The sequence below is a fragment of the Gallinula chloropus genome (genome assembly GCF_964237585.1).
Source record: "Gallinula chloropus genome assembly, chromosome: 1".
NCBI lineage: Eukaryota > Metazoa > Chordata > Aves > Gruiformes > Rallidae > Gallinula > Gallinula chloropus.
In genome coordinates this window covers 25,916,463-25,935,154 of record NC_140085.1, presented here as the reverse complement: position 1 = coordinate 25,935,154, position 18,692 = coordinate 25,916,463, and the positions used below count along the sequence as shown (strand labels likewise).

Sequence of the window (18,692 nt, the reverse complement as noted above, 5' to 3'; positions counted from 1 at the left end):
GGCAAAATTCTTAAAAAAAGGTCACATGAACTTTATATGCTGTAGGCAAATACAAGTTGTGCGGGTCTTTCTGGGTTTTATTGCCTTCATTTTTAGATTTCTGTCAGCAGGAAACTGTCAGCAGAGCCTGTGTAGACTGTGAATCAAAATGAAAGTGTCCCTCAATAAAATAGAAGAATATATAATTGAATTAATATATTCATTCCTTTTATTTAAAAGTAATTTGTAGATACAGTTTATTACAGTATAGAGTTCATAAATTAATTTCAGCAGCTTCCTTTAAAAATGATACAGAGGTACGGGTTTTTGCTGATTTTCTTCAACAACATTTCTTGTAGCTGTCACCTGGTAGCATGTGATAAATTACAGGACATTTTTAAGAAATGAGAAACACCAAAACAATTAAATTGCTTTATTTAAAATAACACAGAAAAATCCTTCAAACAAAACACCCTACCGCCCCCTCCCCAAACTCCCAAATAGTAGAAACTTGGAAGACTAAATTTACTAAACTCTATTTGACCAATAAAGTGAGTGCCAGTTAACTTCTGTATTTTCACTTATCCAGACCATCCATATAAATACTTCTTTGTTATTTTGTTATTAAAGGCTTGTATCATGTTCCCTTCTGAGGGGGAGAAAGCTTTAAATACATGGAGAAGAAGTGATTGTACTTCTGGAATAAGCCTTGAAGTTTATGTTCAGTACTTTATTCTGCCATGGACTTGCTGGACAGGCTACTGCTTTTTCCTTATAGTGCAGCACTCTGCCTGCAAGGCTCAGTGTTTACTGGTCTAGTTCATAACTGGTGTAGGATAAATAATATATATGATGAGGATCTATATATGCATTTAACATTCTTGACCACCCACAAGCTTTTTAAAACTGTATTTTTGACAAGAGATTGTGTTAATTTATCTAAGTGTAAGGTCATATACCTATCAACAAAGAATGCAGAATTACAGAAGGAAGAACTTCAGAGTGACCCACAGATCTTTGAAAATAGTTACTGCTTCCCAAGTCGTCAGCTGAATCTGAGCTGGCACTGTAATGTGGCCAAAAAGAAAAGCATCATAAAATGATAATTTCTGATGTACACATGTATCTGTGTGTATATACACATAAAATTATACTTCTTAATGTAAATGTGGGTACGTGTGTGTGTTTCTGTGTACACGCATGCATGTGTATTCACGTACATATGATGGAGCATAGTGTAAGAACAAGTAAATTAAACCAGGTTTCAAGACAGGTGTTTAAAAGATGGGAAATTCTGTAAGACTGATTAAAGGCTTTAGAAAACCCATGATCTCTACTGAAAACCACGTTTGCTTTTCTCGCTTGCACTGATGCTAGTGGATGTCATAATTATTTTATAATCTCTGAAATATGTTCAGAGTTGACTGCTGATTTAAAATTAATCGTGCATGTAGATGAACGGCATCTACTGGGAGGCTCTTGAGAGTTATTCAAACATTATTCAAGATACTCTGTGCGGTCTACACCAGATTTTCTTGACCTGTTAAATAGATCTTGATCAAAACTGACGCATGAAATTATGTAGAACGTAAAAAAAAAATCCTTTAGTTGCTATAGATATGCCATAAAAATTCTTGGTGTTGAAGCAATTGCAACAAAGCTTTGCTGTCAGTTTTGCCAGTGTCTGGGAAGATGTGTATTTAAAGGATGATACACACATACTCCTTGGAGAGGCAGAGGTATTCGGCTGTTGTGGTGATGATGAGAAGAGTGAAGAATTGAAACCATATTAACAAATGCAAACTGCAACTGGTAATACGAGGCAGTCTTCATTGTACTGCACTTCTCAAAGAGCAGAAGTAGAACGGAACAATGTATAATACTAATTAGAAAGGCATTGTGTTCTACAATCTCTTGTGTAGTGTTGTGTAAATTAATTCCTTCCCAGGCTACACAGTAGGTAGGTTGCTCAGTCAGTGTAGTTGCTAGGTTTCAGATCTTTTTTCAACAACTAGAACTGGTTGTTCTTAACGGAATTAGGGCACAGATGTAACAGTAGTTTGCAATACATAGTTGGTTGTGATTTGGTCTGATCTTGTCTTAAGATGGGGAGGGGGGGTTTTCTGTATTTGTGCATCTTGCCTACCCTCAAATCACGAAGTATCTGCAGTGTATGGCCACCTCATCTGTCAAAAGATCTTTTGTATGCATGCAAAATCAGAAAAAAATCTTGAAAGAAGCAGCTCTATTTGTAGTTTACTTACATTGATGCTGCACAGTATAAATTTTAAAGGTAACATTTTATTCAGGAAGCTAATATCATATGTTCTTTTGTGTACCTGAAATTATCCAGTAGTAATCAGCCAGCTTGATAGCATTATGTTGGTTGTGCATTGCCATGTTGAGTAGCAGGCTTCGCGAGGACAGTATTTCAGTTCTGTGTCTAGTTTATGTAGTCAGAGTGCCTAGACTGGGTTTTAAGCTGATCATAGTTTCACTGGAATTAGGATGGCTGTATTTAAAATAAATAGTGGAACCGCTTCTGAATTCCTGTTTGAAAAACTTCAGTATTGCTAAATGACCTTTTTTATGATATACTCAGTTACTGTAAGCATCATGTAAATATTGAGAGGAAGATAATTTCTGTTTTATTTTTATGACTTTATCTTCTGTTCGGTATATTTTTTCCCCTTTTGACTTGCTTCTTTTTGTTGATTGGAGGGAAAGGTTTTGGGAATACTTGAAAAGTCAGTGGTGGTCTTGTACCCCCATCCCCCCAGTGAAAAGTGTCTTAATCTTAACTCCTTCAGAAAATTGCAGTTCTACTGGATTTCTGAGACACTGCGATTTACTTGTTAAAATCTAGATTACTTTTTCTTAGCACAGAATACAAATGTATGCTTTTTTGTTTCAAGGTGCAGCATTTTTGCTTACATATGTATGTAAAAAACAGTTTTAGAGTAAGTTATATCTGTTTATTAAGTTTCAAAATCTGTCATTTCAGGCTGGATTCATGCTGTGCTCACATCTCAGGATTGTATGGCTTTTGGAGGAAACTTTTTGCACAACCTCAATATTGGCATGCAGCTCAGGTTAGTCTCATCTCTTCCTATACCTTTTCCTCAGTAAGTAGGATATTTTTTAATAGAGACTTTTCTTCATGTTCTTAACCAGGATCAAAATCGGTACAGGCTCTCTAACAGACAATAGTGGCATTTTCGGTTAGAATATATCAAGCACATACTCTTATTTCACTTCAGCAAAGTTCGTTTCAAAAGCAAAATGAAGGGTATGCAAGAATTTAGAGTGAGTAAAAGGAAAAAAAGAAAAACTACTTTGGAGTTTAGTATAAGTGAGTAAAACAAAACTGAGCAAGCCCAGGTGTGCGACGCTGAGTTGAAATGAGCGTCCTGAAGTCAGCATTGCTCTAAGGGCAGCTGTATTTAGTTTTTGTCCAAGATGTGGAGCTGTCTTCTAAACATATTGTTTTTATTTATTACAGTGGAATCCTGATAAAATTCCATCTGTTAAAAGATCACACATTGGGTTTGTATCCTAGTTTTATGAAGTCCAACTTTATTCTTAGAAGTGCCGCAGTCAAACTTGATAAGGTCAGAGCCTGGATGAGACCAGAGTTCAATCTTGTCTGTGGTCTTGTTGGGATTTAACTATGTGGTACTTGACTTCTTTTATTTATCATGACCATGGTTATTTTCTTTTATTTTGGACATTGTGTCTATTTGAATGATTACATAGTTGAATAATGAATTTGATAATTAAAACATTAATGTGTTGTACTATTTCTGTTTATTCAGGTGTTATGAAATGGAGAAGAGGCTAAAAACCCCGGATCTTTTCAAATTTCCTTTCTTTGAAGCCATCTGTTGGTTTGTGGCAAAAAACTTGCTGGAGACATTGAAAGGTAATCCTTGGGTTTTTAAAAAAGATCTATATCTGCTTTTATTTTTATTTTCTCTTCATTGAGAAAAGTAGATAAAATTATACTGCTGTTGAGTGAACAGAGGAAACTTTCTAAGCTGGAAAACCAAACTTGAATTCCTTCTACTTTTAAAGTCACATTTTAAAACCAGATTTTAACGAACTGTGGCAGTTGTAGATCCAGCAGTTCTTGATTTCAGTAAATGATCTTTCTGAAAACTACTCTGGAGATGAAAGGTTTCTGGGGTAACTCGTGGTGCGCAGAAGTCTCAGTGCACTCGGTGCTGCGTGCACCGAACACTTTGTAGAATGCTGCTGGAACCCTGGAACTACTTTATTAGTGTTTTTCATCCAATGCTGATGATGTGTCTGGTCAATGAAAATCTTATAGATTGTCATGACAGAGTATCTGAGATCCTGGCACAGTGCTATTATCCTGCCAGCCAAACAGAATTAACTTGCCATTTTCTGAAAAGACCTTGTTATGAAAAATAGGGAGCTTATTTCAGTAGCATCAGTTTTTCACTCAAGCTTCTTCCGTGTCATTTAAATCTTTGAGTACTCTTCAAGGCCTTTTTCTCCATGTTTCATCACATGGCTCTAGATGATCCTACTAATATATCTGTGTGTTTCTTCTTGGTGGCTTCACAGTTTAATGAAGAGATTTTCTTGCACTTCTGAAATGTCTTTGAACTTTCCAGTCAAACTGCCTGTCTTCTGCTCTTTGTTGTGAAGGGAAATGTATCTGTGAGGGGGAAAGATGCATCAGTTCTTATGAGCTGTATTAAATCATTTAGATCAGTGCTTATCAACAACCTCTTGTTGTTGACAGTTGCTGGTTCCTTTCAAACTTCCTTATCTATCCTGTAATTCCTACAGATGTACCCATGTATAATTGAGCTTGAAAGAGTGCCTGTCTGCCTTCACCTTTTCCTCAGATACCTTGCCCTTTCCCTGCTCTCCTTAATCTTAATAACAAATGTCATATTCCAAATGATGTATTTCAGAGGAGAGAAATCAAACTTAGGAGGAGGTTGCTGAATTCAGCTTCTGCTTTGCAAGAGATCAGAATCTCATGTAACCTCTCCCTAATGTGAAAACAGATGCAGTTACTGAAAAATCTTCATTCTCCTTTCAGCAAATGAAGGCATTGATCAACCCTTGTTTCCTAAATGAGCATTTAAAGTTTCTAGATAAACCCGAAGCAACTCAGAAATCCTACCATAGAACAAGCTTGCAGAAAATTTTTCCTTCGGAAAAAGAAGTGTTTTCTTCTTGAAAACTTGCTTTGGTTGGTGTTAGTGCTACATGTTTTAAATTAACAAACTCATTAGAAAACATAGATGCTGCATTCTTGCTGGAGAAGCAGTAGAGTATAAGTTTCTGTATCACCTAGTGAGCGATGAATTGTGTCCTGTGTCTGTTCCTCCTCCCTCTTCTCCCCCTCCCCACCCCCCCTTTTTTTATCCCATGACTCCTTGAGTATGTAGACTAGGAGCTACTTGTGTTTTAGGGGAGAGGTATGAAGCTTAACTGTCATGTTATTTTTAATCTATGCTTAGCAGATACTTTATTGCAGAACAATACTATGATATGTAAAACTCTCATAAAAAATAAAAATTGAGGTTTTCATAGCTCATGTTGGGCTTTGGCATCAGGACCCATGCCAATTAGGTGTTTACTAGTATGAATCCAGTGGTTTATAAATAAGGGATGAGACCAGTTTGGTTGTGAGAGGTAATTGTGATCACCGATTGTGATGACGGTGAATCTTTCTGGTTCTTTTTATAAAGTGATAACAGGGTCATTAACATTCTGATTTTGCTTTTCATTGTCAAAAACGATTTTATGATGTATTGTAGCATTCACCTAAACTATTTTTCCTTCATAGTTCTTGAGGCTTTGGAATAGGTAACTTGCTCATCGGTCTTTTGCTCACTTTGATTACTATTGCATCATGCAGTCTCTTTACTGTTACAACTGAAAATTCCAGCCTGTGGTGCTGCGTTGTATTCTCCAGATTTTATCAGCAGAGTCAGCTAGTGGGCAGAAAGACCTCTCCTGCAGCTCAAAGGCCTGTCTCCTTTTCATACCCTTCAGCAAGTGGGAGGCATCTTTGAGGGAAGAACAGCTGTTTAGTAACAGAACTTCCCTTTTTCTGCCAGCAGAATAGCACATTATCCATAAGAATCGCGTTTTGTTAGTGCATTCTTTTAAGGGAATAAAATAAGCCAAATAGTTCTAGTGTTGGTTTGCTGTTGATAAGTGGAAATATTTGTCAGAAACATGGGGAGAGGTTACAGTCTACTTTTGACCAGAGGAGGATTTGTCTTTTCCCTTCTTTTCCCCATGAAGGAAAAGAAAAAATTGCAAAGAAATCGCAGTCACTTGGGAGCACCAGCTTTCTTAGGAAGAGCAGCTTCTGTAACAGAGTGCTTTCTGCCCCTAACCTCCTTTGATTTTAGGAGGAAAAATCATGTAATCCTGTGCGGGAGAACTGTGGTAATCAGAAGGGTGACAGAAAATGTTTGGGGAGTGGAAGTGTGTGGGTGTGAACCATTTGCTGTATGTATGGGAATAAGCAACAAGCATTGTAATTTAGAGATACATCCCATTCCTTTCTGGTCTCCTTTGACTAAAATATTTCTGAATGGAATAAAAGCAGTTACTTTCTTCATACATGTTACTTTCTTCATACATGTTTTCTCTTGTTCTGTATTTTAGATCTGATTTGTTAGTTTTGTTAGTTTTAAACTAATTCATGCAAGGATAAGTAAAAATGAGGTTGGGGTGGGTTGGTGTTTTGTGGGTTTTTTATTTTTGGTTGCAGTGTGCAGACAAATACAGGATGTCATGTTTTGCTCACTTGTACAGTTTTCCCTTCTTTGTGCTGTTGCTGTGTGCTGTTGTTTGTGTTTGTGTTGTGTTGTGCTGTTTATTGGCTGAAGGGTAGGTATCATTCTATTCTTTTCATTGTTAGTGTGTTTCTAACTTCTTATCTGCATCTTTTTTAGAACTGAGGGAAGATGGTTTCCAGCCTCCAAGCTATTTAGTGCAAGGAGTTAAGGCTTTACTTACAGCTTTAAAATTATGGATGAAAAAAGAAGTAAGTATAAGTGATTTTGTTTGCTATTTTGGTGAGCTCTGTTTCGATTTAGAAGTTCAGGTCTGTGCCTTTTTAAAGTTTAAGATTATTTTTATCTGTTAATGAGTACTGAAGGACTCTATAGAGAGTATGTACTGCTGATCTGGGGCAGAATCGTGACAATTTTATATAATGAAGTCTTTGTAGGCCAATTAATAAGCTCTTGTATTGCAGTTGATAAAATCTTGCTTTACCTCGGGATGGGGTAAGAATACTAGAGGATAAGATGATAAGGTGGGACTTTTTTCTAACAATGTGTTTATATAGTTGATTCATCCTAGGGTGTGGCAATGGATGGATGGACTGTCCTGATATTTGCATTTTCTATTAATGTCAGTGCTTTAGAGAGCATATTTCAGGTACTATTGCTGAAGAGTCAGTGTAGATTCAGATGGGGATATTAACTTCAGTTGAATACTGTCCTGGCTGAACACTGGCTGACTCTTGTAAAATCATGAATGTGTTGTCTACACTGGCTTTGCTGGTGCTCTGCTCTCCAGGAAAGCTTGTTTGCTTTGGCACAGCACTGGATCTGGCCTAACTCCATGTGTTTTTTCATGTGCCTTAGCTAATAAGCCCTCTGGGAGCCTTCTGGGAAGTGCTGTTCACTGACAGGCAGTTTGGTTCTGACTGAGGTTACTAATTCTTGTTCGTTGCTGGCCATGTTGACTTGAACTGGCTCTTGGAGGTCTGTTTGGTCTTTCTGCCCACGAGTTCTCCTTGTAAGAGAACTTACTATACAACAGATACAGTATTTGCACAGTGCTGCATGTGGCATAAAGAGCTTCATGGAACTGAACATGAGGTGCAAATGTACCTCAGGTGGTTACTCTGTGTCTGATCCATTGGGGCCCAGACCATGTAGCATTACTGATGCCAGGTGAACCTTTGCTGGCCCTGTGTAACACCTCTCAGGTGTGTCTATGCCATTCTGGATCAAAGCTAGTGAGCAGTGTAGCAATGTTTACAGGATGTTGTGCCTAAGCTGTTAAACTATGTGTGAATCCAAGTGATCTCTGCATCAGTGGCACAGACAGTAAGTGAGACGAGTAATCAGCCTGCTGATAACTGAGATCAAACAGCCTGTATAAATCCTTGTTTTAATTGGAAATTGGATTGGAATTCCTCTTCTCTGGATTGCCTTAGTGTAGTGTAGCATTTGTGTACTGCCCACTAGCTCGTTAAGTAGTTTAATACTTCATCTAGAATGTGATACGTTTCCTGCTTCTCTGTGGGGAAAAAAAATTGATTGCACGTGCTGCACTCGGAATGCTTGTTAATGAGTGAGTATTCCCAAACCACTGGCTGAACAGACACTTCAGTTGTGAGGAAACAGCACAGCATCAGTCATCTAGACACAGGGTTGTCTGCTGTCCACCAACTATCATGTTTTGTACCTTGCATTCATCTTTTCTAGCTACTGCTTCATAAGTGAGCTGATCTTTTCTTCGCAGCAGGTCATGTGCGTGATACGATTGTAGTTGTATGCAGCTGAAGACAGGAGGAGCTTTGTCCATTGCTGTATAATCTGCTCATGCTGGGGATTTCAGACAGATTCTGAAAAAGAAATGATGAATGAATACTCCTCAAATAAGAAGCCTGCTCATGAGGCTTCATATTTGTGTCATGGAATATGACTTCTCACAGCATATATGAATTATCTTAGTGAAAACTATTTGCTGGAGAATTTCAAAGTCATCTTCAGGGCAGTGGTTTCTTCATTTCTGCAGAAGTTAAAAACTGCCAGAAATTACAAGATGCTGAGAATAACGATTGCTGCGTTACTAACATTTAGGTTTCGTGTCTTGATTTGAATTCAGTTGGTGCAAGGCTTTTATCAGTATGTGCATTCTCTGATTACTTTAGTGCAGTTCATCAGCCTGCACTTTACTTGAAATACATGATAACAATGACCTTATCCAGTTGTCTGAGCTCCTGGATTTTATCTGTGTCTTCTTTCCAGCTTGCATAAGCAACAGGTTTCAGAATCAATTTTTCAGATGTTTGATTCATGTACCAGTAAGATTACTTTGGGAAACTGGTCTGGTTTTTAAAAAATATATTAATAGCTGTTTTAAAAAAATCTGCAAAGATCAGTTGTTTGTGAGCTTTTTCTTTTTTTTTTTTGTAAAGAGAGAGGGATGTGGGATTTATTGTTTTAATCTTTATTGCTTGTGTTTTTTAAGCATTGATACTCTTTTTTGTGATGCTAGTCTCTAAAGATGGGTGGATTCATTTTCCTGCTTAGACTTTTTTATCTTTATCTCTTGATTCAAGACAAGTTTCTTTTTCCTCTGTGTATTTCCAGCATATACACAACAATTTCTGGAATCTCTTAAATGAATCCTAGCTTTGTTTCATTGTTTTATTTACCTGCAATTTGTATTTGATATACTTAGGCCATTTTATTGCCTGTGTTCTCCCTAGTAGGAGAGCATTCCTCAGTCCTAAAGGAACTTCCTCAGTGCTTAAAGGACTTACTCCTTTTCCAAGAGGCAGTATGCAGAGACAACTTAAAACCAAGTTGTTTAATAATGATGTTAATTTTTCAGACATGGTGTCTGTAGGTATTTGTATGTCCTTTCCATCCTTTCCTGCTGTCACAACTGTTAGGTTAAATATCTATTTGAATTTGTCAGCATATTTAAGTTACTTGGATGGATTTTTAATTTTATTTATTTATTTATTTATTTATTTTAAATTAAGCTGCCACAGCTTAATTGAGAAAGCTTTGATGTAAATACATACATTTTATAGTGGCAAACTTTGTTCAAAGAGCTACTGTAAATCATACAGGCACGACATGTGCTTCTGATCCAAACTATGGTTACATTAGGAAGGCTTTTCAATGACCAGAAACTTGAAGAATTCCACAGTTCAGTGGCATAGGTCCAGTGCCTTAAAGTGTGAATGTGTAGAGGTGATGCATTCAAAGAATGAAAATGGTAAATAACAGCAGCTGATTTAATCTTTCCTGTAGAATTAATGGCACTGAAATGAATGAGTGTATCATGGTTATACATCCATACTGGGTTTTATTGTGGGTGGAGGGAGGATTCGCTTTAATGACCAAGGGAAAGCTGGGTTCAATGAAATGCACATATAGTATCAAATTACTTCGAGCGATAATTTTGCTGCTGAATCTAATTTTTGAAATGTGGGTGGCCAAAAGTGTTTGTGGGAAGTTTTTCCATTTAAGTATCAACTAAAGGGAACAGTAGAGTTGATGTCAGTCATCGTGATCTATGTGTGAGTGCTGTTTTGCCTGTTTAATTCTAACTAAAAGTGTTTTGAGACACATTTAAACTGTACATACAAAACATTAAACATATTTTTTACTACCTGTAACTGTAGTGTGTTTGGACCCACTCAAATTGGTAACATACATTGGGGTGTATTTGTGTGTGTATCTATGTATGTGTATATGTGTGTCTGTGTGTATACATACATGAAATCTGCCTCTGGTACTGTTTCAGAGTATTAAAGGGAGCATGAACTGTTGCAACTTCATATTTATAGGGAATGTTTGTTTTAATCACTTTCTCTGGCCTGCTAGATTCTAAATAAGCTAAGAAGGTAATTTTAAAACTGAAATGGGAGGCAGATGTCTAAAAAATCTGCATTTGGTTACTGATTTATTATTGATTTGCTCTTTTAAATTACATTTTTGCCATATTGAAATTCCCTTAGTTTTTAACTGTTTTGAAGGTCATGCTGAAGTTTGATTCTATACTGACCATGCTAAAGGGGAAAATAAAGAAGCTGATTACTGAGGGGTAAAAAAATTAAGCGGTTGGCAGTATGGCTTTGTATTACCCCTTCTTTGGATTCTTAGAGACACTGAGACATATCTGCTGCCTTTCAAAGCTTGGACTGCAAGCTTCAGTCAGTGTGTATCTGTCCTAGCAATTCACAGTCATTATTAGAGAAATTAATCTGTTTTTTTCCTTTTAATTTTTTCCCTGTAGATTTGTTAATTTTGTATTACTTAGGATTTTATCTGGAAAAAAAAAAAGAATTCATTATCTTTCTTCTACCTTCCCATACAGCTTGTAACAGAACATGCATTTGAAATTCCAGACAACATTAGACCTGGGCATCTGATAAAGGAGCTCTCAAAAGTGATTCGTTCTGTAGAGGTAAGAGCAAAGGCAACGCTACATGAGCCCACAGAAAAAAAAATAATCTTTGAATCAGGGATTCCATAACAGTCATGCTTTTGATGGACTATATTCCTCGTTTAATTTATTTAACATTCATTGAATAATAGAAGATCAGTAGGAAATGTGTTGGAAATACTAAGCTATGGGGATTTCAGATGAAGAAAATCTATAGTGAGGGTGTTTTGTATTTTTAGTGGCGAAATTATTTGTAGGTCTGTATTTCTAAAATGTTTTCACTTATAACTACTTAAAATAAATACTGTGAGTAAGCTGTTAAGGAGTTCAATTTGAAAGTTTGACCGTATTCCATTCTTCTACCCTCATGCTGGATAGTTCTGGTCTAGTGGTCATCTCTTTTGCACTTTTTCATGTGTTTTGTCACTATTTGTTACATAATCTGTGTTGTTTTCTTTCTTCCCCTCCTTTACTAGTGCTTTGCTCCTTTATTCCTTAATGAATACTAATCCTTAAAAAATTCTTACATTTGCATGTGTTCTGAGAACTGTCGAGTACGGTCCATGTCTATGTCTTATGCAGCTTTCATGAATAAAATCTTCTGTTTTGGGTAACTTCTGGTTAAGCACTACTATTATGGGAGAGTGTAAAACCCCTGAATGGGAAAGAGCTGCAGTGCAAGTAAGCTTTGTACATTGAATCCATAGGAACTGTGTAGTACTTCTCTAAAAGAGGAATAAGAAGCAGCTCTTCAATATGTGTATTGATTCCTCTGAGACTAACCTGAAATATATGTTTTTAATTAAAGGAGGAAAACAGCAAACTAGTTAAAACTCAGGGAATTCTTGGTGTGTGCCCAACTTCACGGTCTTTGCATGAAACAACGTCCCCTCACCACTCCAGAAGAAGGGTGAGGAAACTGCGAGACCACGGTACCAAAACTCCTTCTAATCTGGACATCCTGGAACTCCACACCAGAGAGGTACTGAAAAGGCTGGAGATGTCACCGTGGGAGGAGGCAAGTATTAAGTTATGTGCAAGAAAACCAAAACCAGAATAGATTTTCTAATCTTTTTTGAAAGGGAGAGGTTTCTAATATGCATAAGAATACAGCTACGACTCATTTTGGTATGAGACATGGAGAGATTAGTTTTCAGTTTCTTTTGAGTTTTCCTGATAGGAATTGTCACTTCCCAGTGACAATCCAATGACTTTCCAGGCTGGCCCCTCCCTGGAAGTGTACATGACACCAGGCTAGATGGGGCTTTGGGCAGCCTGGTCTAGTGGAGGGTGTCCCTGCCCGTGACAGCAGGGTTGGGACTAGATGATCTTTAAAATCCCTTCCAACCCAAACCATTCTATAATTCTATGACTTCTCTCCTTCCTTGATAATTTTTTTTGTGGAGGTCCCTTCAGCATTTTGGTTCAGAAGGTGCCCTGAATCCATTAGCTTCTTTAAGTATAGCTTTTGAATCAGGGCTGCTAGCAACTGTTACTTAGAGTCAGTTCTGTGAGGAAAAGGGAACTTGCAGACCTTGGTTTGGCGAGGCTGTGAGCTTTTCTGTGTGTTTTTAGATAGCTGTTTCTTGTAGTTCAGTTACTGTCATTGGATTAGCCTTGGGTTTTTTTAGGCATGTTACTATTTTCTGTATGACTGTGCCTCCCTAGGAATAAGCCTAAGGCTACCTTTGGTTTACATTGTGGAGCTGTGGACTTTGTTGTCATATTGTAAAGATATCATGGAGTGAATGAGCAAGATGTAGCCTCTTTAAAAGTTCCTTTTGTTCAGATGTGATGACCATATTTCAAAAAACAGGAACAGAAATGGGAGGAGGAGTGAGAGAATGGAAATAAGTAGCTTTATGAGAATAAGAAATGCTGACAAATTTAGTTGGGACATGTTGGACTGTCATAGTGAAGAAATACTAATTGGGTCCTTGTATTCATCTTCACAAGGCAGGAACAAGAGAGTCATTTAGTCAAGAAGCCAAACTAAAAAATTACCACAAATAGTTAACCTGTGCAGTTCATTGCTGCAAACAGGCTTTTATAATAAAATGTTTAGGAGTATTAGTTGTTGTCATTTAATGTAGAAATATATTGTTCACTATCAGTATTGACTTGCAATAAATCCCAACAAACTGCTTGACATGTTCCTGGTTCGGCACACAGGCTCTGAAGCAGCTGGCAATGTGTCAGAGGTAGACTGCTTTCAGCTGAGAGTTATGCTTAGGGCAGGTGACTTTCCTTTATTAATGCTTTTCTATCTTTTAAATTGGTTCTGAGATACAAATTCAAGGGACTAGATACCTAATCCAGGAGTTGATTCACCAGTTCCAAGCCCTGCTTGTGGCTTGCCTGTGTCTATTATTATTTCTTTGTTTTGGATACAGTGGTAGTTCTCCAGAGGAAATACAGAAGTAGTGTTATAGTAAAGCTGTAGTAGTTAGAGATGCTTCAGGAGTGTATAGATGATTCAAGGAAGAAGATACAGTCTGCTGTTTTTGACATCCCAAACATGTTTTGCCCTGAACTTTCTTCAGTTGGTTGTCAGGAAGGTAGCCATCCAGGTGCCGAGTTTAAGCAGAGAAAACAATTGAATTTATAGGAAATAAATAATAAACAACTTTGCTTTTACTTTTTCAGGATACAGCAAGCTCGAAACTGAACGGGAGATTTAACAAGCCCTTTCAGCCGTCTTCTACAGTACCTGACTGGCGGACAAAAGACAATGATCTTCGCCTTCTGCTGTCAAATGGAAGAATAATTAGGTACAAAGGGTTGATTGATTGTGATTCATTTGTTCCTAGTCATTATGGTCTGGAGCATGCTAATAGATAATAGCATTTCTTTCCTTTTTGTGACATTCCAAGTTCCCTTTTCCTAGTAAGGTTCGGGTTAGGAATGTAGACGAACGTGTTGTCTGTTGTGTCTGCTGTCCCCTAGTGGAGCCACAGTTGGGTACTGAAGAGGAGGAGATGCTCTGCGCGTTCCTTTGTTACAGCCCTTCCTTTGCTTGCACAGCTGGGTTTGCACTGAAGGGTTGAAAGGGTTGGTTTGTATCCGTCTATTAGAGTGGTTCTTACTAAGAACATCCTGGTATAAAACCTTGCATTTTTATGGAAGTGACAGTGGTACAGGGAGTAAAATGGAAATATGTACAATTTGGAAGGAAGAGAGAAACATAAGAGGATGTTACTGTTGTAAATAATGAAAACAATTCATGTTTGTAAGAATAATCTGACTTTATTTTCTTGTGAGACAGAGATGAGAGACGCCCATTTACAGATCGAAGTCTTTACACAGCAGACAGCGAAGATGAAGATGACAGGACAAGGTCAAAAAAGACGACTGTTAAGGTAGAAGACCAGCCCTCAGGACTTGAAGGAGAAGGGAATTCAGATGCCCAGAAACCACTGAACAGTAAGCTTGTCTTTAAGTCCTGTCAGTTTAACATTTTGATGTTCTTGAAGAGGGTCTATCTATTTTTGAGTTTGACTGAATTTTTACCAAACTATAAAGAGGATAAACTAATCTGAGTAGTAATGTTGAAAGTTACAGCAAAACATAGTTTTGCTATAAATATTGCCTGTCTACTGAAGAAGCTAACAAGATAGAGTTGAAAAGTAAAGCTCATCTTTAAACTTTACTTTTCACTTTACCCCTTCCTTCACTAAGAATTAATCTTTTTTGGTCTTTCTGTGCTCTTAAGCCTTCCTGCCCAGTGTTCAGCAGTGCTGATCACACTGTGCATTAGTAAAGTATCAATTGCAAATAGGTGTTTTCAGCACCTATTTTTAATAGCACTGTTCTGTGTGCAGTGACAAATTGGTCCTTGACATAGCTGTTCAGTTTAATTATCCTTCCACAGTAGAGCTTACAAGGGCTCAGAGGGTATGTATTAGGAAACTGAGGTCAGCACTTAAAAGAAAACAAGACTCCTCTGGAGACTCTACAGTTCCCTTAGTTTCCCGCACAACAATCTGTAGCAAAATTTGAGTCCACTGTCAGCCTGGGTATAATATTTAATTATTTTTGTAACAAAGCAATTTTTAATCCCTGTTGACTGTGCTTCCAAGGGTCACAGAGGACAGCATTAAAAATTTGCACAGGAGAGAGGTTTCTCTTGGGTACTCAAGAACCAATGAGGCAAACAGCTTGTTGAGCGAGGCTTAGGCATGTTGTCATGTTTTTCCACTTTCAAAATTAAATGAAGGAAATTAAGTTTTACACTCAAAGAGTAAATAATTCAACAAAATGGTCAATTTTCTTCTAAAGCGTTGATACAGACTGAATGTGGCAGCGTGTGTCTAACTGTAGATGTGTGTAGAATTAGAAGTGAATGTTGAGATTGTTCTTCCAGAAATCGAATACTCGGGGCTGTTGCTAATATTTCTAATTGAAGTAAGAGTCTTCAAAATTACCTAGTAAAGGTGACCTACATGTGATTATTTTGCCTTCACATTATTTTGTCAGTAGACATTCTTCTGCGAGAATTCCATAAAAGGAACTACCTGTTTCTTTAACAGCTGCCACCTTCCATCATTCTCACTGGGATTTAGGCCAAGAGACCATGTCCAGAGAGAAATGCCTTTAAACAGATCAAACTCTATATAGCTTTGTGTGGCACGCCAAGATCCTGGTTCTAAATGGTGCCCCAGTGCTATCAGAGAGACAAAGATTGAGTGCTGTGCTTAGCAGAGCAAGTTGCTTTGTGTCAATGAAAGGAAGGTGATTAAGGTATTTTTTTGAGTTCACAGTAGCTTAGCCTGATCCTACAGATAGCGGCTGCTCTCATTCACCTGATCTCTGAAGTATTCCTCCCAGTCTCTGGAATCCTGCAGAGCCATAACTTTACCTGAGGGCAGACTGGTTCATTTTAAAGTAACAATAGTAGCTACCAAGGTGATTCACAGAAACAGCAACCAAAAAAGCCAAGCCAAACTTGTATATTTAGACTGAATTTTTAAAAATCTCAGTCACAAATCACATTCATGGATGAAGAATTGAAGGGTCCTAATAATAAGTGATGTGTTGTGAAGATCAGTGAATGATTCTGAAACCTGTATGTGAAAGAGAAGGGTGAGAAAAATCACAGTCGTATTTTGCAGGGCAGTGTAGAAAGCAAGGATGGGGGGAAACAATTGGGATTTAAATGTTATTTTTTTTAGAGAGGTGTTTAAAGGAATGTAGCTTCCCTGGCTTTTTGAACAGCATAAGGCAGAAGGAAAGCTGGGGAGGTGTTCAGCGATCACTTTCTACAGTGTTAGCAAAACAAAGAAGGGGTAAAAAAGTACAATGATTTGTCCATGTGCAGGAATACTGGTGTAGCCAAAGTGGATCAGACCCGAGGTTTATACAGTGTGTTGTATCATACACGCCAGTACCCAGCCCAGGATGAACCAAGAGTGTCTCGATAATGTTAGTTGGCTTTAGCTATTCAGTCTGTACCATGTTACCTGATAGTAGTCAGATAGCACAAAATTTGTTCCTTTTAGAAGCATATCATCAGTTAATCTCTATGGGAAGGCAAGAGGGCTTCTAAAGTATGAGACTCTGTAGTTAGCATTGGTTTTATAAAGTTGTATATAGTTAATTATGTGCATGTCTGGGGTTTTTTGTTTCCTGTCTGGTGGAATCATTTGCCACCTTATATGAAGACTCATGTTTCTTTTTTACAGCATTGTCATTTTAGTAATTAGAATTTTCCAGTTCATCAAGACAGAAAGAAAAGTTCCTGAGGAGCTTTGGCACAGCTTATTTTGAAATTGTGGTTCATTTTTTGTATGTCATCCCAGACATACATACAGACAGGCAGAAAAGCTCCTTGAGAGTAGCCCTGCTGAGAAGGACTTGGGGATTGTGGTGGATGAGAAGCTTGACATGAGCCAGCAGTGTGCTCTTGCAGCTCGTAGGGCCAATGGTATCCTGGGGTCCATCAGAAGAGGGGTGGCCAGCAGGGACAGGGAGGTGATTGTCCCTCTCTACTCTGCCCTTGTGAGGCCCCATCTGGAGTACTGTGTCCAGATCTGGGGGCCCCAATAGAAGAAAGATGTGGAACTGTCAGAGAGAGTTCGGAGGAGGGACACAAAGATGATTTGAAGACTGGAGCACCTCCCCCACAAAGAGAGGCTGAGGGAGCTGGGCTTGTTCAGCCTGGAGAAGAGAAGGCTGCGGGGGGACCTTATTGCAGCCTTCCAGTACCTGAAGGTGGTACAAACAGGAGGGGAATCAACTTTTTAAATGGGTAGACAATGGTAGGACAAGGAGGAATGGATGAAAGCTAAAGGAGATTAGATCTTAGGGGGAAGTTCTTTACAGAGAGAATGGTGAGGTGCTGGAACGGGCTGCCCAGAGGGGTGGTGGATGCCCCATCCCTGGAGGTGTTAAAGGCCAGGTTGGATGGGGCCCTGGGCAACCTTGTGTAGATCCAGGCCTGGAGGTTGGTGTCCCTGCCTGTGGCAGGGTTTGGAACTCTATGGTACTTGGGGTCCTTTCCAACCCAAACCATTCTAAGATTCTGTGATTCTATGATTTACACATTATTTTTTGCCTAAGACCTGAAGCTCCACATGTGAGCATATTTAGATATCTTTAATAGTTTTTGCCCTTTCTTTTAAATTGTCTGGAACACCTTTAAATTGTTTGGAGCACTTTTTTTTTTCTTTGAAAAAGGCAATAGTCCAAAGGAAAATTCATTTGAGCTCTGTAATGGTATCATGCAGGCTGTTGCTTATCCTAGAATCTTGTTGACTTTTTGAAATGAGCTGAGGACTTGAGTTATCATTAGAAATCCCTTGGGTTTTTTCAAACTACACTAATTTAGAGTATTATTTCAGTATCATATGTTGAGCATTTCTTTATTTAATTTCATATACAGTGGTGGTGGTAGTCTTTTACTGTTCTTTCTAATACTATCTTTAGTTTAATTAATCTAGATTTTGGTCTCAGCTGTTTATTTTATTCACTTTCTGATAACCTGCCTCTTCTTAGCTTTCTTCTGAGTCTAAAAATAATTTCCATGTGTGCAGTGTTTAGAAATCAGTAGTATCTCTATAAATATATTTGACTTCTATTTATGAGCTTTGCCACAGTCTGCAATAGGAACGAAATCCTGCTAGAATTGCACTGCTTATATAGGGTTGCAGGTACATCTTTTATGCTTGCATAATTAATGAATTACAAAGATTTGCATTCTGTTTATGGAGTTCCATATAAAACTGTGCTGAAAACAGACCAGTGCAGATCAGAAATGAGCTCTGGATCGAAGACAAGTAAAGTTAAAACTCTGGTTTGCTTTTGGCACAGTTTTACATGACAGTGTAATTGAAATACTGAAAACCTGAAACAAATATGTGGCTTTCTTTGTTCACTGCCTTCATGACATGTTCACATTTTTTTATTCTGTTTGGCTTTTCTCCAAAAACACTTTTGCTAGTTAAACTGCACAAATTTTTACTTAAAAGATTTCTGCCAGTGGCCTTGTCACAGGTACACAGTGCACTGACCTG

The 18,692-nt window shown here is 38.0% G+C and overlaps 1 protein-coding gene across 1 annotated transcript in view; it reads left to right on the top strand.

Moving 5' to 3' along the window:
• Positions 1-18,692, top strand: part of KDM7A (lysine demethylase 7A) — a gene marked incomplete at its 5' end in the record, with an annotated part of 63,478 nt that overhangs the window by 35,751 nt on the left and 9,035 nt on the right. Inside the window, 7 exons of the mRNA XM_084278448.1 lie at positions 2,984-3,071; positions 3,795-3,901; positions 6,933-7,024; positions 11,113-11,202; positions 11,990-12,199; positions 13,828-13,952; positions 14,447-14,604. Of these exons, the coding sequence (XP_084134574.1) occupies positions 2,984-3,071; positions 3,795-3,901; positions 6,933-7,024; positions 11,113-11,202; positions 11,990-12,199; positions 13,828-13,952; positions 14,447-14,604 (870 nt within the window). The remainder of the gene's footprint in view (positions 1-2,983; positions 3,072-3,794; positions 3,902-6,932; positions 7,025-11,112; positions 11,203-11,989; positions 12,200-13,827; positions 13,953-14,446; positions 14,605-18,692) is intronic.